An 18500-nucleotide genomic window follows, 5' to 3' on the forward strand; every position below is an offset into this window, starting at 1 on the left:
TTCCGAGTCATCTGATAACAAATTTTAATGATAAAAGAAAACTTTTAGATCTTTAGTCCATTCCTGGAGTGATGACTGATGGCTTTTCAAAAAATGGACTTTGTCAATTTTTGTGAATAGAGTTTCTATTCCCTTTGGGAAGTATATACTATTGGATATCCACCTAAGGTTTATTTGCTCTGGTATAAAACTTATTTGATTGTTAATATTCTTCATTTTGCACTGAATTTGAATAATAAACATTTATCATTTTCTGTTATTAAGGAAGATTCCCATTTTCTGAAACATCAGTATCACTTTTTTTCCTCCAAATACTTCATAGACTTGTTATTCAAAAAAGGCTCTTCTTTTTAAAAATTTTTGTTTATTTATTTTTGGGTGTGCCCTGCAGCATGCGTGATCCTTGTTACCTGACCAGAGATCAAACCTGCGCCCCCTGCATTGGAAGCACAGAGTCTTAACCACTGGACCACTGGGGAAGTCCCCCAAAAGGCTCTTCCTGAGAAAGTAGCTATAAAACCACAATTCTTACTGTAAGTTAGTAAGTTACAAGGCCAACATACCACCTGCATAGCATGATGGAATGGTCACACACCTTGGTCACAAATTTAATCAATTCTATGTTGAATGCTAAGGAAACATTTAATTTCACGAATATGGCATATACCATTTCAAATACAAACGAAAGGACAATTGTTGGTGCTATCAAAATGCATCATACAGGAACATTCTTTAAAAGGATAAGAAAATTATACTTGGGACCCACAAATCTTTCTCATTAGAAGCCTATGTAGCAATTCATTCATGAAGGTTTTTATATGTAGATAGGATGATTTTTTTTTCTTTTTGAAGAACTCCACTGTAGCTATGAGATGAAAAATGTTATTGATGTGACTACAATGTATTATGATAATATATAGCTTTCTTCTATTTTGCTTTTAGTGTTAGGATTGCTAAAAGCTTATAAAATACCCAGCTGACATTATGTGCTTTTATTAGAGAGGACACGGCCGCATACATTATCCTTCTCCCGTCATGTGTGGTATCGCATCACCTGGCCTCTCTCTGCACAGGCCACTCTGTTAAGAGGGAGGCCACAGGAGTTCAGATTTCAGGCAGCGGGGGCAGGCTTGCAATCCTACCAGCCTGGCCAGCCCTCCGTCAAGCCTCACCTCCGCTGTTTGTCCTAAGGTTTCATCCCACCAGCAGGATGAAAGACAGACTTGACTTCTGGAGAAAGATGTCCTGGACTTTTTGCTGAGCCAGGTTTGCAAGACAGTGGCACTGCTAACCTCACACTTGCTGGGTTTAGGTTCAGACAGGGATGTCCCCAAGCAGAGGGCCAAACCTGGAAATAGGAAGCATCTTGGGGCAAAACCTGGGTAAGATGGCTCCGCCTGGGAAGCCCCCAGGATGCCAGGGTATGTGGTGCCAGGGTATGCCAGGGTATGATGCCTGCTGCTTCCCTCTGGCTCTTTGCAGAAGCGTTCAAAGAAGAGGAACCTTCCAGCCGTGGGGCCAAAGCCTCCCATCCTGAAGTCAGCTGCATCAGACTGCCAAGGCATCACCCTTGGAAATGCAAGGAAGGGGCCTGTCAGAGGAGAGGATATGGAGGTACCTGCCTCCCTACTCTCTCACGTCCCCTTAGCCCTCGATGCTGGCACAGGCCTGGGGTGTAGGAGGAACTGCGGAACATCCAGCCCAATCAGATAAATGGGTTTGGTGTCTCCTCAGATTCCAGAACGCATGGAAATGGCAATTCTGCCACAAGAGGCTCCATCAGAGATGATCTGGGTGACAGATTGCAATTAAAAACTTCATCTATTGAACCTGAAAAAAAAGTAAAAAGGGCCTGCATTATTACCATCTCTGGTAAACCAAAACCCAACAGTACTTAAAACCCACACAACATCCAATGTAAACATTTCAATGTGAACAGAGAATCCTGGCTTCCCCAGAAAAACTCAAAAGACAGAAACATGCTACTTGCTGTTCACCAAGAGGACGCGGATGGTCACCTGCCTCTCCATAAACTGGGCATGCAGGTACTGTTTCTCACTTGATGACAGAAGGCCCACAGGTGGGGACCAGATGCCAAGGACAAAGGTCAGTTTCTGAGAAGGAGACTAACTGATCACCAGGGCAGAGCCAGTGGAGATGCCTGCCTGGCCACTGATGTGTTGTGGCTAGACCACCTAAGGTGCATAATTATGGCTCAAATGAGCCTTGAGGAATCCTCCCTCCCCCACTCTGGAGTGGAAGGGGGCCTCAGGGCTGGGTCAGAGTAAACTTGCAAGGAAGCACTATCCAACTTCACATGCCCCTCGGTGTCCCTGGGATAACCAGTGGATGCAGCCTGCAGGACAGAGAGTGATGGTGAAACAGAGAAAGCCTGCCCAGGCTGCCCTGGCCAGGGGGTGAGGCTGGAGGGCGTCCAAGGGAGGACCGGGCATCTGGTGTGGGCACAACCAGGCAAGGTAACCTTCCCCAAAAGGATGAGCATATAAACCCTGCTCCCCACCACCACACATGGCTGCGATGGGACAGAACATAAAGGCATCTTTGTAAGGAACACCCAGACAGAGAACATAAAGCAACACGGGGAGGGGAGAAGGGGAGGAGCGGGGAAGGCAGGAGGGAGGGAGGGACACAGAGACAGAGGGAAGCTGCTTCCAGGATAAGAAATAACCAGGAGTAAGCGACTGATCTGATCTGATCTGATCTGAAGCTTCCCTGGTGGCTCAAACGGTAAACAATCCGCCTGCAATGCAGGAGACCTGGGTTCGATCCCTGCGTCAGGAAGATCCTAGAGAAGGCAATGGCAACCCACTCCAGTGTTCTTGCCTGGAGAATTCCACAGACAGAGGAGCCTGGCAGGCTACAGTCTTCAGGGTTGCAAAGAGTTAGACGTGACTAAACAATTAATACACACTTCAAGCATTTTTTCGAGAAACACAGGAAGAAAGCAACTGTCATGGAAAACAATTAGTGAAGCATCTGTATTCTTTAAAAAAATTTTTAACTGCAGTTCATAGAGACTGGTGGATTTTTTGGCTTGTTGGAGTGTTTTTCTTAGTTGGCAATTAGCTGCAAGAGTACTGGTTCAAGGAAGTTGCCTTTCAGCACAGACTAGCCTGGGACAGAGGGCAGGCTCAGCAGAAGACAAATCCAGACAAGACTTGACTGGTGTCACTGCCTTAGCCACACTACCTGAAAAGTCTTGCCAAATCCTGGGGAGGAGCTACTGGATAGAAAATCCAGAACGCACCAGATATGACCTGCAGTTTGTTAAGAGAAGAAGTCTCAAGGGTTATTCTTTAGTAGTCTTAGAAACCCTGGAGAACCTTCCAAATATATTTTTTATAATTTTATTGATTTTATTTATTTTCTGGCTGTGCTAAGTCTTTGTTGCTGCATGGGCTTTTCTCTAGTGGTGAGTGCGGGCTACTCTCTAGTTATGATGGGAGGGCTTCTCATTGTAGTGGTTTTTCTTGTTGCCGAGCACAGACTCAATATTGTGGCGCAAGGGCTTACTCTGAGGTATGTGGGATCTTCCCAGACCAGGAATGGAGCCCGTGCCTCCTGCATTGGCAGGCAGATTCTTTACCACTGAGCCACCAGGGAAGCCCTCAAACATTTTTTTTTTTTTGCCCTCAAACATTTTTAAAGATGGATGTCTCGACCAAGTGTCTTCCTCCCTTAACCAACACGTTTCCCTAACATTCTGTTGCCCTGAATATGCACATCAGGAAAACATCATTCTTCTTTAGTTAAATTATTGTTAAAAATACTTCAATGAGCATTAACATGTATTTATGTTAACAATATATTTTAAAATTATTTTCTGAGTATGCTGCACAGTGAAACCACTGAGAGAAAACCTTAAGGAGCCTAAAAGGAAAAGTCATTATATTCTTTTTTAAAAAATTTATTGGAGTGCAGTTGATTTACAGTGTTGTGTTAGTTTACTATATTTCCTTTTGGTAGTAAATGTTTCTCACTTCTTTCTGAAAAATGTGATATTATATTTCCCCTTTATCAAGAGGCCTTTCCTTTTCCATTAATTGATTCTTTTCTCCCATGATATTATTCTACCCTTCAACTATCATTCTGGGGGTACTTGAAAACTTCTTTTAAAGGTCAGATTTATTTTTTCCTTTAAAAAAATTTTCTGGCCCCTCCACATGGCATGGGGGATCTTAGTCCCCTGATCAGGGACTGAACCTCTCTCCCTGCAGTGGAAGTGCAGAATCTTAACCACTGGACCACCAGAGAAGCCCCTACTTGAGAATTTTTAACATACCTCTAGAAGTTACGCTGAATTTTCGATCAGAAAAACTGCTCCTTCGGACTAAAGGTTCACTCATTTTTTCCAGGAATAATTTAATGGTCTCCTTCTTTTCTGGACTTGTACTTGACAAATTTAGAACTTTTCCATTCACTTTTACAGTGGAATTGCTGAGCCCAAACCAATAGAAGAAATCAAACAATGCATCGGCTTTGAATTCATACGCAAAGCTCAAATCTTCTCCGTTAACAACCTTGTTTCCTGGAGGGAAAAAATTCTTTACTACTTCTTGAAAATCAAACTGAAAGAGAAAGAAGCATTTAATTAATTACATGGATATAACTATAACATTATATTATAGACATACATTACCATACAGTTATATTATAGAATTAACAGCTGTCCAAATGTCCAAAATATCACACCCTTTATTTCTCTTTCTGACATAATTTTAAATAGGTGTCTTTATTTAAAAACAAACAAACAAATCTTTACCTTTGCATAAGTTCCATCAAGTTCAAGGTAAAAACCTTGAACTGCTTGGTCAAACTGATATTTATTCTTACCCCATTTCTCAGAAGTTGCTAGAAACTAAGTTCACCTTATTGGTAGTGATAATGCAGCAATAGAAAATGTCAGTCTGGATTCAGTTAAGTGAGAGTTAAGCTTTAGGGACTCCATCCTGGCTTGCAATGTCCAGACCCCCTTCTGTGTTGGCAGCCGTGGATTAACACAGGCCAACTCACCTGGAGCCGGTAGCTTTCTCCAATCACTGAGGAAATGACCATGTCCATCCCCTGCTCTATCTGTCTTCTTATCTTGGGGTGCCTTGTGTTCACAAGAAACGCATATGTCCTTTCTAGAAATGAGGAAGCACAAGTCAAAAACAAGGGCGCACTTGTGACCTAGACCTACTTCTTAGAGAATTGTCGGCTTTCCGGTCACCAGCAAGCCAAATGACATCAAGGGCTCAGATGCGCTAACAAGCATTCCTTGTTACACTGTGATCTGTTCCTGGCCCCTCCTGCAGAGAAGGGCATCTTGACTTTGAATTATGAAGTGAGCAGGGGATCTGAATGACTCCGAACAAGATGAGCAGAGAATCAGCTCTATGAATCTGAATGAGGAAGGGCGTGTTTGAGGAAGTCTCTTTGGAATTTGTAGGCCCATTCTTACTCTCTTGGACTCATTTTTAAATAAGAACATTTTAGAAGTAAGTTTAAGAAATTCTAACGCTATCACAGAACTTATGCTCGTGACTCTCCACATACCACTTTGAGCAGGAGGAAGACAGGCAAATGGAGATATTTTTATATAGGAATTTGAGTTAATTTAGTTGCTATCAGTTTGATTTCCTGGAAGAAACAATAAAGGGATATCTTTGAAATTTGAAGGCCACAGCATGAAACATGAAAGCATCTACAAGATTTTTCTTTTCTTTAAAATTAATTATTTAAGAATAATTGCTTAATAGTGTTATGTTAGTTTCTACTGTACAGCAAAGTCAGTCAACTACACGTATATATATCTCCCCTCTTTTTTGGATTTCCTTCCCATTTAGGCCACCACAGAGCACTGAGTAGAATTCCCTGAAGTATACAGTAGGTTCTCATTAGTTATCTATTTTATATATAATATCAATAGTATATATACATCCATCCCAATCTCCCAATTCATGCCACCCTCCCTTTCCCTGCTTGGTGTCCAGACCAAGCTTTGCAAATAACATTTATTTCCTTTATCCCAGTTTTCTCATCTGTGAGAGACAGAGAGAGAAAACTAGGATTCTCATTTGTAAGAACCCACCTGCAATGCAGAAGACCTGGCTTCAATCCCTGGGTTGGGAAGATCCCCTGGAGAAGGGAAAGGCTACCCGCTCCAGCATTCTGTCCTGGAGAATTCCATGGACTGTATAGTCCATGGAGTCGCAAAGAGTCGGACATGACTGAAGTGACTTAGCAGCAGCAGCAGCAGAGTGACTTTCACTATCACTATCTCATCTATAAAATGGGGGTGGTATAAGTACCACATAGGCGGATGACCAGGCATCCTAGTTATGCCTGAGTCAGTTCTAGTTCATACCTTTGTCCCACCATAATTATTACAATTCCTGTTTTCAGGTTCAAAAATGTTCTCCTTTGGATGACATGCCCCACAGGGTTTTTGCCCAATTATTGACATTAGCTCATTCCTCACAGGAGTATTTGATACGGGGTGGGCATCCCACTCCAGTACTTTTGCCTGGAAAATCCCATGGATGGAGAAGCCTGGTAGGCTGCAGTCCATGGGGTTGCTAGAGTTGGACACCACTGAGCGACTTCACTTTCACTTTTCACTTTCATGCACTGGAGAAGGAAATGGCAACCCACTCCAGTGTTCTTGCCGGGAGAATCCCAGGGACGGGGGAGCCTAGTGGGCTGCCGTCCATGGGGTCGCACAGAGTCGGACACGACTGAAGTGACTTAGCAGCAGCAGCAGACAGTATGATACATCATCATCATCATCATCACTCCAGTCATTTTTGCAACCCCTTCAGGCTCAGAGATCACTTCCTGCCAAGACAGGAAGTACAAAAGAAAACTCAGAGACAGATGGCTTCTGCCGCAGGGTCATTTAGAGGTATGCTCTGCAGGCCTCCGCTGATGGCCTAACCCATCTAGCTTCCAGCCTTGCACAAGCTGACACCCTCTCTGCTTTCTCCACGTCCAACTTCTGCCTCATCAACAGGCCACAGTCCACAGCCCAGAAAGGCAGAACCAAACCCAAACTTTATACACCTACCTTTCGAGGAGTCTTTTTTGGTCTGTACATGAACAAAGAAGAGCATTGGTTTGCTCAATATAGTTTCCCTGTAGTCTTTATAATCGCAGTAGTTGGTCAGTTCCACATATCTGTGAAAAAAGCAGAGATGATTACAAATGCTATGTAGCCTTCCACTGAAGTCAGGACAGGCATGTACTGGACACGTGTCTGCTATATCCACAGACCCTCCAAGGGAAGTCCTCTAAAATGTATTCTTCGGGAGGCAGTCATATCTTATATCAAATAAGTAATTCCCCCTCCCCTGGTTGACAGACAGATCAACATGCCACCCAAAGGTGGCCTGGGGCTGGGGGAGCCTGGCACCAGCATTCAGCTCTCAGGGGCAGCCTTTACCAAATGATGACCACTACCATCTTTTTGGGCTGTAAGACAGCAGTGTGTGTGTGTGTGTGTGTGTGTGTGTGTGTGTGTGCACGCGTGCCCACTCAGTCGTGTCTGACTCTCTGTGACCCCATGGATTGTAGCCCACTAGGCTCCTCTACCTGTGGGATTTTTCTAGGCAAAAATACCAGAGTGGGTTGCCATGCCCTTCTCCAGGGTATCTTCCCGATCCAAGGATCAAACCCTCATCTCTTGTGTTGGCAACTGGATTCTTTACCACTAGCCACCTGGGAAGCCCCTAAGATAGTGCTACCAGAGCACTATGTATCCTTGAATTGAGAATGAATTATCCTTCATAAGTGGACTTCTCAAGGTCTTCTCCAGTGCAGTCATCCTAACTGATGGATCTGAAATTTTCCTTTCCTTCTCTTTTTCTCTTCCCTTTTCTAATCCTGAGATAAACCCAGCCCCCTCCAGAGATGCAATATTCACATGAACTACTTCACATCTCCCCCGATTGTGAGCTTGTACAGTTTTAAAAAACTAATGTAGGATTTCTGCCCAGGGCCCTATTCAATTTAGCCTCCTTGGTCTTAGTTCATTATTTCAACCCAGGAAGATCTTTTTGCTTTTTGACTGTGTCTTCCAGCATGTCAGTTTCCTCTCCCTACTCCACACATTTTCCAAGCCGCCTTTCTGTGTCTCTACCTGCATTGTTGATTTAAAAGAAGACAGATGTAAATTGGCTTCTTTCAAGAAGATGGCTAATTTTCTAGCCAAACCCAAGTTCAGAAGCGGCGTGGACATGGGTGGGCTGAGAGGTACCCAGCGGGCTGGGGGATGCATCTGCCCTGAGCCCTCTTCAAGACAGGGTGGCCTCCCCACTGATGGGCATCGCTGTGAGGTCTGCGTGGGGTGAATGGGGGGCTTTTGCTATAGGGCTGTGTGTTGGCTTCTAGTCCCAGGCAGAGACCACTCCTGCATTTCTGGTTTGTGGTCCTTCCAGAACCTGACCTGAAAAATCACCGCCTTGGGGACCACCTGCAGCTGGGGGGCTCTGGCCACACAGTCCTCAGCCTCCTTCCCCATCAACCTGCTTAGAGGGGCTGGAGCTGGAGACCCAGACCAAAGCCTGAGTCAAGAGCAGTGGGAGAATTTATCTACCCCCGAGTCAGGAAAACACAGCTTCCGCTCATCCGCCTCCAGCTCCGTCTCTTAGAAATCTGTGTCATCATCTTTTTTTCTGGGATTGTCAGATCCGATATTGAGAGCTTTTAAAACCTGACCCCCGATGGAGCACCTGGAATGCTTCCTGCCTTCTATTTCACCAGGCTTTTAATGTGGCCTCCACCTCCCAACCCTGGGCATGGGGGTGGGGATGGTGGTTAGGGGGGTGCTCCCGTGATGGGTGAGGGGGACACAGGCTGGTGCATCCAGGCAACGAGAGGTGGGGGCTGGTGTCCCTGTTCAGGGGTGTGGGTGCGAGGGGGCAGGAGTTGGGGAGAGGAGGGTTGGGGTGGAGAAGTGGGGAGCCATGGAATGGACTGGGTGAGAGAACCCAGATGCAGACTGGGATCTGCATGGCTTTTCCTCCATGCCTCCCTGCCTGCCCCCCACCCTCCACCCCCACCGCCACCCTTCCTGGGCAGAACAGGGTGGAGAGAGCATGGGGTAAGCGGGCCCCTGAAGGGCAATGTCACCGTTCTTCTTTGTCCCAGCTGACCAACTGCCAAAAGGTCCTGGAGAAAGGAAGCAAAGGAGAAGGAAGGAAGAAGGGAATGCCCCTTGCTGGGTTCCTTCTCTCTCATTCATTAATTCATTCACTAAGCCTGGGTGCTGACCTGTGCCTTACGCAGCTGAGGTGCTCAGGGCCCAGGAAGTGGGGGTGGGGTCGCAGGGCAGCAGTACAGGGGTCCCCCTGTGCTCCCCACCCCCTCTGCCATCCATCTATTTGGCTGTCAAGGACCTAACACAGGCAGGTGAGTGACCAGGGAAGCAGGGGAGGAGAGGCCAGTCAGTGAGGTCTGTGATTTCAGGGGGTGTGAGACAGGGTACAGGGAGAAAGAAGAGGAAAAGCTTATAGCAAAAGAAGCAAAGACCAAATCTGATTGGAGTAAACAGAGAGACAGATGCACGATGCTGGGCCGGGACCCCACCTTGATTATCATGAAGTGAATTCATAGTCAGTTACTGCTACTGCTGCTAAGTCGCTTCAGTTGTGTCCGACTCTGTGCCACCCCACAGACGGCAGCCCACCAAGCTCCCCTGTCCCTGGGATTCTCCAGGCAAGAACACTGGAGTGGGTTGCCATTTCCTTCTCCAATGCATGAAAGTGAAAAGTCAAAGTGAAGTTGCTCAGTCGTGTCCGACTCTTCACGACCCCTTGGACTGAAGCCTACCAGCCTCCTCCGTCCATGGGGTTTTCCAGGCAAGAGTACTGGAGTGGGGTGCCATTGCCTTCTCTGATAGTCAGTTAAGCACTTAATATTTCCCTCAAGGTGATTCCTCTGCTCTCAACAGCCATGGTCTTATGGTCACTCTCTAGGGCATGCGTGCGTGCGTAATACAGTGAGAAAGCCTGCAGTCTGGACTTACCCAAATGACAGTGCTCCACTTGCCTCTGCCTAAAATCGATTGTTTCATTGGAGGTATCGTTGGCAGGGAAAAGATAAAAATCTCAACTTGGAAACAATCACCGGTTGGGAAAATAATTGGTTTCCTCCAGAATTCCGCGGAAGAGGCTTTTTCTGAATGCTACTAACCCTGATCAAAGTCGAGGGACTTGGAGGAGGGAGGGGAAGGGGGGTCTTCTGGAGAGTCACATGTTGAGTTAAATGCATAACTTAAACATGAGTCACTTCTTCTGGAGCCTGAATTTAATAAGATATCCTGAATAATAAGACGACTCTCAACATCATTTAATCTTCCTTTGATGATTTAGAGACACTTTTAGGATCTTACCCGGGCTGTCAACACATCACAGAGCAGTGCCAGTTATCGCTGTACCACAGATGTGAGAAAATGCTGCTCACGCGAGAGCTCTGATAACAGAATTTGCAGACGAGATTGTGGCAAGATCCCTGCTTAACGCTCTATTGAAACCAGGTTGCAAAGAAGAAATATCCCCTTACGTTCATCCATTCCCAGCCTCCCAGACATGGTCCAATTGTTAAACACCTCAGAATCACAGTGGAATAAATAAATGGGAACATCCCTTTTGAATTCAGACATATGCACAGACACTGCCCTTCAGAGGCCTGCTGGTATGAAATTTGGATATGCAAGTCACTAAGATACAAAACAGACTGAGGACCTCATTGTTAAATCTCACAGGTCTTCAAGTACCCGACATTCAACTAACAGTTTTAAGATGAGCCTGACTAAACTACCTTAGTCTGATGAGACTAGCTATCTCATCTTTCATTATGCATATTTCTGAACTGCTAATGCAGATATTGCTCCTGTGTCCTGGATATTTATTATATTTGCTGAAGTTATCCCTAGGGAAGAGAAGCAGTTGACGAGAGCTGCTTTAAACTGATTTCTTCAGTGCTTTTACCCTGGCCCCAGAATGCTCCTAGGTTGGAACTTCCTACACCTGGCTTTCATCCACTGTGATGGGAAAGCATGGTGGTGGTGGTGGTTTAGTCGCCAAGTCATGTCCCACTCTTGCGACGCTATGGACTGTATGTAGCCTGCCAGGCTCCTCTGTCCTTGGGATTCTCCAGGCAAGAATACTGGAGTGTGTTGCCATTTCCTTCTCCAGGGGATCCTCCCAACCCAGGGGTTGAACCCAGGTTTCCTGCATTGCAGGCAGATTCTTTACCAACTGATCTATGAGGGAAGCCGCAGTGGAAAGCATAGTGATTCAAAATAAGAAGATTTAATTTGTATCCTGATTAACTGGCTATGTGAACTCAGTCCCAGAGCCACAGCTCATCATGACCTTGAGTGAGTTACTTAACCCATCTGACCCGGTCCCCTCATCTATACAAGGGATATAACAGAATCACCATCCATTTGATGATGTAATGAAGTGCCAGTAACATAGACATACAGACGTGGGCTCATAGTAGATGCTCAACAAACATTATTAGTGTCTTTAATTCTGGCCAACTCCGCTGACCCTAGGGTGAAATTCTGTAAGCTTCTGATGCACAGCCAGGGCTGTGTTCATTCAAGTTACCAGGAAAAGAGGACTATGTATAAGTTTCTGAAAAATAAATAAGTAAGAGTTTCTCCTTCCTTGATCCAATTTCTTTCCTCATCTTTTTAGTTTGGAAAGCTAAAGGGAACTGCTTAATGAAGGCAATATCTGAAAGATGGGACCAAGAAAGAACATAGAATTTTTGCTTCTAGCAAATCAGGGGTAGCTAAGATCACCCACCCCAAAGATACCTATTCTTCTCCAGTTTCCTTCAGATTTTACATCATCTTGGAATGATTCAAAAGTCACTCCAAATTTTCCCGGCCCCTGAATATTTAAACTGGCTTCCCTCATGGCTCAGCAGTAAAGAGTCCACCTGCTAATGTAGGAGACTTGGGTTCAATCCCTGGGTAGGGAAGATCCCCTGGAAAAGGAAACAGCAAACCACTCCAGTGTTCTTGCCTGGTGAATCCCGTGGACAGAGGAGCCTGGTGGGCTACAGTCCATGGGATCACAAAGATTTGGACACAACTTAGCAACTAAACAACAACTGACAATTTGTTGTTAATACTCAAAGACAAATAGAAATTCAAATGCATGCTCACATCTGTGTGTGTGTGTTCATTTCTAAAATATGTAGGAAGGAATAGAGAAAAAGAGGAATATATTGGATAGTCCTTGTGTAAAAGGCCCAGAAATTGCTAATATCTTCCACAATTCTTTGCTGTGACTAAGCAAAAGCTTACAAGGACATTCTTTCCAGTGTCAACTTGTTAGTTTTATGCAAAACCTCCCCTACACACTCAAAACAGTTCCTTTGGTTCATCATCTCACCTTCTTCTTCTGCCCGACTCTTGTGAAATAAACAAAAATTTCCAATTCATCACTCTAATGTCTGTGGCTCTAATCATTGATATGCATGTTCAATCATTCATTTCTGCAATGAACAGTGACTAAGCAAATGTTAGGACAAACCTAGACAGTGTGTTAAAAAGCAAAGACATCACTTTGACAACAAAGGTCCATATAGTCAAGGCTATGGTCTTTCCAGTAGTCATGTACAGATGTGAGAGCTGGACAGTAAGGAAGGCAGAGTGCCAAAGAATTGATGCTTCTGAACTGTGGTGCTGGAGAAGACTCTTGAGAGTCCCTTGGACAGCAAGCAGACTAAAGCAGTCAGTCTTAAAGGAAATCAACCCTGAATACTCTTTGGAAGGACTGATCCTGAGTCTGAAGCTCCGATACTTTTGCTCCTGATGCAAAGAGCTGACTCATTGGAAAAGATCCTGATGCTGGGAAAGATTGACAGCAGAAGAAGAGGGCAACAGATGAGATTGTTGGATGGCATCACCAATTCAATGGACATGAGTTTGAGCAAACTCCAGGAGATGGTGAGGGACAATGAAGCCTGGCATACCGCAGTCCACAGGGTTGAGAAGAATTGGACACAACTTGGTGACTGAACAACAACGCACCTACTATGTGCTTGGCACTGGGGCCCTAACAAAGAAAATAGTCTTGCTTTCTAGAAGCATACAGAAGCCCTTAGGAGAGGGCTAAAAAAAGGTACCATTTCAATATGAAAAGATTCACAACTAAGACCTCATTGCTTATAGTCTGATTATTGGACCTACAGCACTGACATCACAGGGGAGCTTGTAAAACTGCAAAATTCTGGGTCCCTCTCCAGTTGTATCTGATCTACAATCTGTGTTTTAACAAGCTCCTCAGGAGACTTGCAAGCTTATTAAAAGTTTGAGAAGCTTTGGCCTAGGACACAACCCCTGTTATTCAGAGGCTTACAAACTAATTAATCATTCAAACACACACAGACCAGAGGACTGCACAGTGCCCTGCTTATTGTGTCCACAGGGCTATGTCCTAGCGATGTAAATAAGAAGAAGCAAAGCCAAGAGCCTGAAGTTAGAATCATTTACTGAGCTGAGTCAGGTATAGCAGAAGGGTTGTTCTGTCAGGCCAAATAGACTGCCAATGGGTGGGCAGAAGCAGGAGATGGGAGCCCCGGTCGGGGCAGGGAGTCATGGCTTAGCTAAGCCTTGGGGACTGTGGGTAGCTGCATCCAGGCCTGCAGGTGTGTGTTTGCAAGGACTGGAGTGTGGCTGGAAGGACAAAGCTAGGCTCCCAAGGAAGAAAGCAGCAATGGCTCGTGGCTTTTTTTTTTAAATTGCACCCAATCTTAAAAAGTATTGCAGCATGCATACCCTTAGTTGAGGCACATGGGATCTAGTTCTCTGACCAGGGATCGAACCCAGGCCCCCTGCATTGGGAGCTCAGAGTCTTAGTCACTGGACCACCAGGGAAGTTCTGTGGCTCATGGCTTTTGAATCACCCCATATGGGTTTGATTTCTGCCTCTGTGACTTCAGCAAATATTTTAACCTTGTTGAGATGTATATTCTCACCTATAAAATCTGGCGGACAAGAGGTGCCCCATGAGGAGGCTGAAAGATTAAATAGCATGTGAAGTATTTGGCGTTGGGGTTGCTTGATGAGAACATAAGCTGACATTGGTCCCGTGATGAAGATGTGCCACTGACTATCTTGAGGGCTTAACAGATTTTAATTCTGAACAACTTATAAAGTTGTTGGCATTATTATTCCCAGTTTACAGCTGAGGAGACTGAGTCACAGAGATGAAGTCACTTTCCCCAGTCACTCGGCTAGTAAGCAGCGGGACCAGGGTACAAACCAAGGCAGCCTGGCCCAGCACTCATGCTTATCCACACTTTGTTGTTGTTGTTCGGTCGCTCAGTTGTGTCTGACTCTTTGTGACACCATGGACTGCAGCACAGCAGGCTTCCCTGTCCTTCACTATCTCCTGGAGTTTGCTGAAACTCACATCCACTGAGTCAGTGATGCCATCCAACCATCTCGTCCTCTATCACCCCCTTCTCCTCCTGCCTTCAATCTTTCCCAGCATCAGGGTCTTTTCTAATGAGCGGGCTCTTTGCATCAGGTGTCCACATTTACCCTAAACTGAATTCCATAAAAACCATAGTTCAACACATGAGAGGTTATTACTTCATCAATACCACTATGCGTCCTGTATAAGGGGCTGCTATCCTGGGCAGGTCATTAAATCCAAGACTCAGACCTGGGGCCAGAGCAGAGGATTGGTCGTGTCAGGAGCCCACTGAGCACAACAGTAAGGGTGGCCAGGCTCCATGCGGAGATGCTTCTGAGAAGTGGGCCTGGGCCGCAGACAAAGCCCAGGCACCTCCCACCCACCGTGGATGGAGCTGACACTCCCCGCAGTGACAATCTAAGTATGATCCAACCCTGACGCATCCTCCCCTGAGTCTTTACCCCCATGAGTCTCCTCCCTGCCTCCCCTGCACTTCCTGCCCCAGGCGGCTCACCTCAAGGGGGTTGAGACCATCACTCAGCTAAGAGATGCTCAGATCTGAGCAGAAGCAGGTCACAGCACTACTTTCAGCGGCTTCCTTCATACCGCTGGACTTACTTTCTCTTTTAGGCTGATTATATGTGTACTGGCTGATGTAATCCCAGTCATTTATTTGAGGTTCAGGAAATCTATGAGCGTGCTGCTGTGTCCCAGAGGAAGTCAGAATTATTCCAGGTTGGAAGCAGCTAGCTGACAGCCTGGGCTGTAGAGTTAGACAACTCTGCTGAGAGGCCTTGGCCCTGCAGTTCACCGGCATCTCACCCAGGGAAATTACTTAATCTGAGTCCTAATTTTCTCATCTGTAAAAATGAGAAACAAACAATGGCACCAACTTTGCCAGCTTTTGTGAGACAATAGCTGTGAAATACTTGGCACCAATGCTGAGACTCAAGTAAACATTAAAGAAAAATGTATTTGCTTTTTTCCCAAGCAGCCTCTTACATGCTAGAGGACTACTGAAAATAAGGGATTAGAGCTCCTCTTTGTCAAACGTTGGCCATTACATCCCACTAACAGGCTGCATTATAGGAAAAAAAAAAAAAGGGAAAGCTGTGTGCATGCGTGTGTGATAGTTAATGGTAATTTACACCTGGTACCCTGAGCAAATTTCATTTGTAACATGGGTGGGAATTCTGAGCTTGATTCTGGGATCTTTAGAAGTGTGCTAGAACTTACTGGGAAAGAGTAAATCATGCAAATTCCTCTTCAGTTAAGTTGGCTAGAGATCACCGAAGGAAAGAAGAAAGGAAGAAGTGAACGATAGCTCAAGAGCAACTATTTTGAGACAGGAAGCTGCATCTATCTTCAAACCAAAGACAACTGGGTAAATCTGTGCCAGTTTGAGAAGCAGCAACTTCAGACACCTGAATTTTGACTGTGCCTCTCACGCCTGATCCATGAGGGCAAAACCTCTCACTGCCACCCACAACTGTCTTCCCCTTCTTTCTAGAAGGCTCCCTCTGTTCAGACCAGGTTCCCTCCCAGTCCTCTTTCAGGACTGCACATCCACCTGCCACGGTCTGTCCCCCAAGAGGAAGGCAGGTTGTTCCACCTCCCGAATTATTCTCAGATACACCTTGCCATTCCCAGGTACAAAAGCCCTTGTGCTATTGCTTAGCCCATAAGAACCTTGTATTTGCTGATTCTTCTTTGCACCCTGGTCTCTGTTACCTCGTCATTGTTTATTCTGGACTCCAAACTGCCGGGGGAATTTTAATTTTCCCTTATGGAGGAGGTGTTCAAAGCAAGAGTTTAACAACCAGATTTCAATACCAGTTCAAGTTTTGCAGCGCTGTTGGCTGAGATCAGGGGAGTAAGGACTGCCTAAGACCTAACCTGTAGCTTCAATTAACTCTGGACATTTTTATTTTTCACACTCTGTTCTCAAATACAATGCTTATCTTCTTTTTTAAAATCTCTGCAAATCTGATTTCTAGCTCAGTTCCTACCACCATCCCCTGCTTATGGCTTGGAATTTTCAATTCGCTCAGAAAGGGAGAGATTTTTGCTGGGGAATCCTGTATCAGGCGCTCAGTGAAAGCCCTCACTATCTTTTGAGTGGAAAAGCAAGGTGTTCCCCAGCAGCTTTGAAGAAGGCATTTTAAATATCTCCTTTGGTTTGCTGGCCCCTCTTGACTTTATTCCACACATAGGGTGCCCGGGGCTGCTGTCTCTCCCTGGAGCAAAGGCTTTCTAGCTTAATAGATGTCTGCTTACTCATCTCAGAATCAACCTGTCCCGCTTCCTGATACCCAGCTCCACAGCACAAAAGCAAGCTCCCCACCCCGCAGGTGAAACTGGAGCCACCGGGTAACCTCTGGAAGCAAGAGACCCCAGCAGATCCCAGGGTGAAACTCGTCCTCCTTTGCCCTCCCAAAGCCCGCCTCAGATGGGCTTCAATCCTGCTGCTTTCAAGTCCCCTAGGAAGTGCTTCAGGCACTTTGCCACCGCACTTAAACATTCAGTGACCCTCCACCAAGTTGTTTTGGCCCCAGCTCTGCTCCCGGAAGCCACACTGCACTCATCTTCCCAGAATGGAACTGCCCACTCGACAGCCAACTGCCCGCTCAACAGCCCACATGGTCCCTGGGTTGGACTTCACAGGCTTTGGTTCCTTCTCAGACACGGTTTATTAATTTCTTTTTTTGAAAAGGCAGTGAGGCTAAAGATGGGAAACTGTAAACTTGCGCTTGCTCTCACCGGGTCTCCCCTCTGGATCCAGCTGATAGCGCAGAAGAGAACAACCTCTCCCCGCCCCTCCCCCTCAGGCTAAAGCGAGAGTGTGAGTCTCTGCTTAGCAAGGGTGTGCCTCTACTTTGAGCTTATTTGACCGGGTTAAGGAGCCAGAAAGGAAGAATCATCAGCCAGTTCCGCGCTCCCCTCCCTGCCCACCCTCTACCACCCTTATGGGCGGCTTGGACAGCTGTGAAATGTCGGTGCAAAAGGCAGAAAAAGCCAGGGCAGGGGGAGCTCCGCACCTCTGGGTGATGTTAACAATGAGAAAAATCTGTAAGTGTGATGGGGGGTGGGGGTCCAGGCTGGATCTCTGGAAGTGAGGCATGGGGATGGGGATGGGGATCGGGGTGGGTAGCGTGGAGGCCTCGGCGGGAACCAGGAGGCGGGCTGGGGTGCGCGGCGAGGCCACCCACCTCCTCATGTAGCTGCTCAGGCGGTAGAGCTGCCCGTCGAGGCGCACGAAACCGTCTCCGAAGACGTTGAAGCCCCCGCGCGCGGAGGCGGGCTCCGCGGGCGCGGGCACCACGAGCTGGTCGCCGCGCAGCTGGAAAGCGCCGGGCTGCAGCCGCAGCAGCTGGCCCAGGGGCAGCAGGGCCAGCTCGCAGTCGCACGTCCACAGGCTGCGCAGCTCCCCCGACGAGATGGATGTCAGGCTCGGCCTGGCCGCGGGAGCGCTCTCCAGCCCCGCCATGGCCGGGCTCGTGCTCTCGCTGTTGATGGCCCCCGGGGAGGCGCTGGTGCCCCGACTCGGTCCGCCAGGGACCCCGGGACGCCGCTCAGGTTCCCGCCGGCGAGGAGCGCAGAGCTGCGGCTACCGTGCCGAGAAAACGGCCCCGGCGCCGCGCGGCCCTTTTATCCCGCGCCGCGCCCCTCCCGGCCCTAGGGCACGACCCCAGACGCTCCGGGCGGGCGCGTCACAGCACCTCAGGACTTGGCACGCTCCCTCCCGGCCGCGCCCGCTCGCGGCCAAGGGTTTACTCATCGCCCTGGGGTCCGCCGCTCCACGCCTGGGGCTGGGCCCGCCCCTGCCTGGACACTGTCAGCGAAGGGGGTGGGGGTAGGGACACACACTGCCAGGGGACACTGCCACGGGGACAGTGCCAGGAGGGAGGGAAGCGTCCACCGAGGCTGCGGGGTCAGGCCCGGGGTGGGAGCCAGGGCGCGCAGCTCGCCCAAGGCACCACACCTCCGCGCACGGGTTGGAGCGAGGCATGCATCCCTCTCCCGGCTCCCCACCTGGGGCCCTGGGGCCCTGGGGCC

At 47.4% G+C, this 18500-nt stretch overlaps 1 protein-coding gene across 1 annotated transcript; it reads right to left on the reverse strand.

Annotated features, from left to right (window-relative positions):
* MEDAG (mesenteric estrogen dependent adipogenesis) lies at positions 1–18137 on the reverse strand. The gene is made up of 5 exons (XM_061434841.1): positions 17654–18137; positions 7070–7179; positions 5035–5147; positions 4304–4589; positions 1–1830 (listed from the first exon to the last, which is right to left on the reverse strand). Exons 1-5 carry the CDS (start codon positions 17929–17931, stop codon positions 1706–1708), a joined length of 912 nt encoding a protein of 303 aa, XP_061290825.1. The 5' UTR covers positions 17932–18137; the 3' UTR covers positions 1–1705.
* Between the last annotated feature and the right edge of the window lie 363 nt (positions 18138–18500).

This window comes from Bos javanicus, chromosome 12, assembly GCF_032452875.1.
Source record: "Bos javanicus breed banteng chromosome 12, ARS-OSU_banteng_1.0, whole genome shotgun sequence".
Lineage (NCBI taxonomy): Eukaryota > Metazoa > Chordata > Mammalia > Artiodactyla > Bovidae > Bos > Bos javanicus.

What these genes read in the sequence shown, in the direction of transcription:
- MEDAG (XM_061434841.1), bottom strand. Translation starts at nt 17,931, where the DNA reads ATGGCGGGGCTGGAGAGCGCTCCCGCGGCCAGGCCGAGCCTGACATCC. An exon ending in CTGAGCAGCTACATGAGGAG is followed by an intron (nt 7,180 to 17,653) that starts GTGGGTGGCCTC and finishes CTTTTTTCACAG; the next exon opens with ATATGTGGAACTGACCAACT. An exon ending in GAGAAAGCTACCGGCTCCAG is followed by an intron (nt 4,590 to 5,034) that starts GTGAGTTGGCCT and finishes TTTCTCTTTCAG; the next exon opens with TTTGATTTTCAAGAAGTAGT.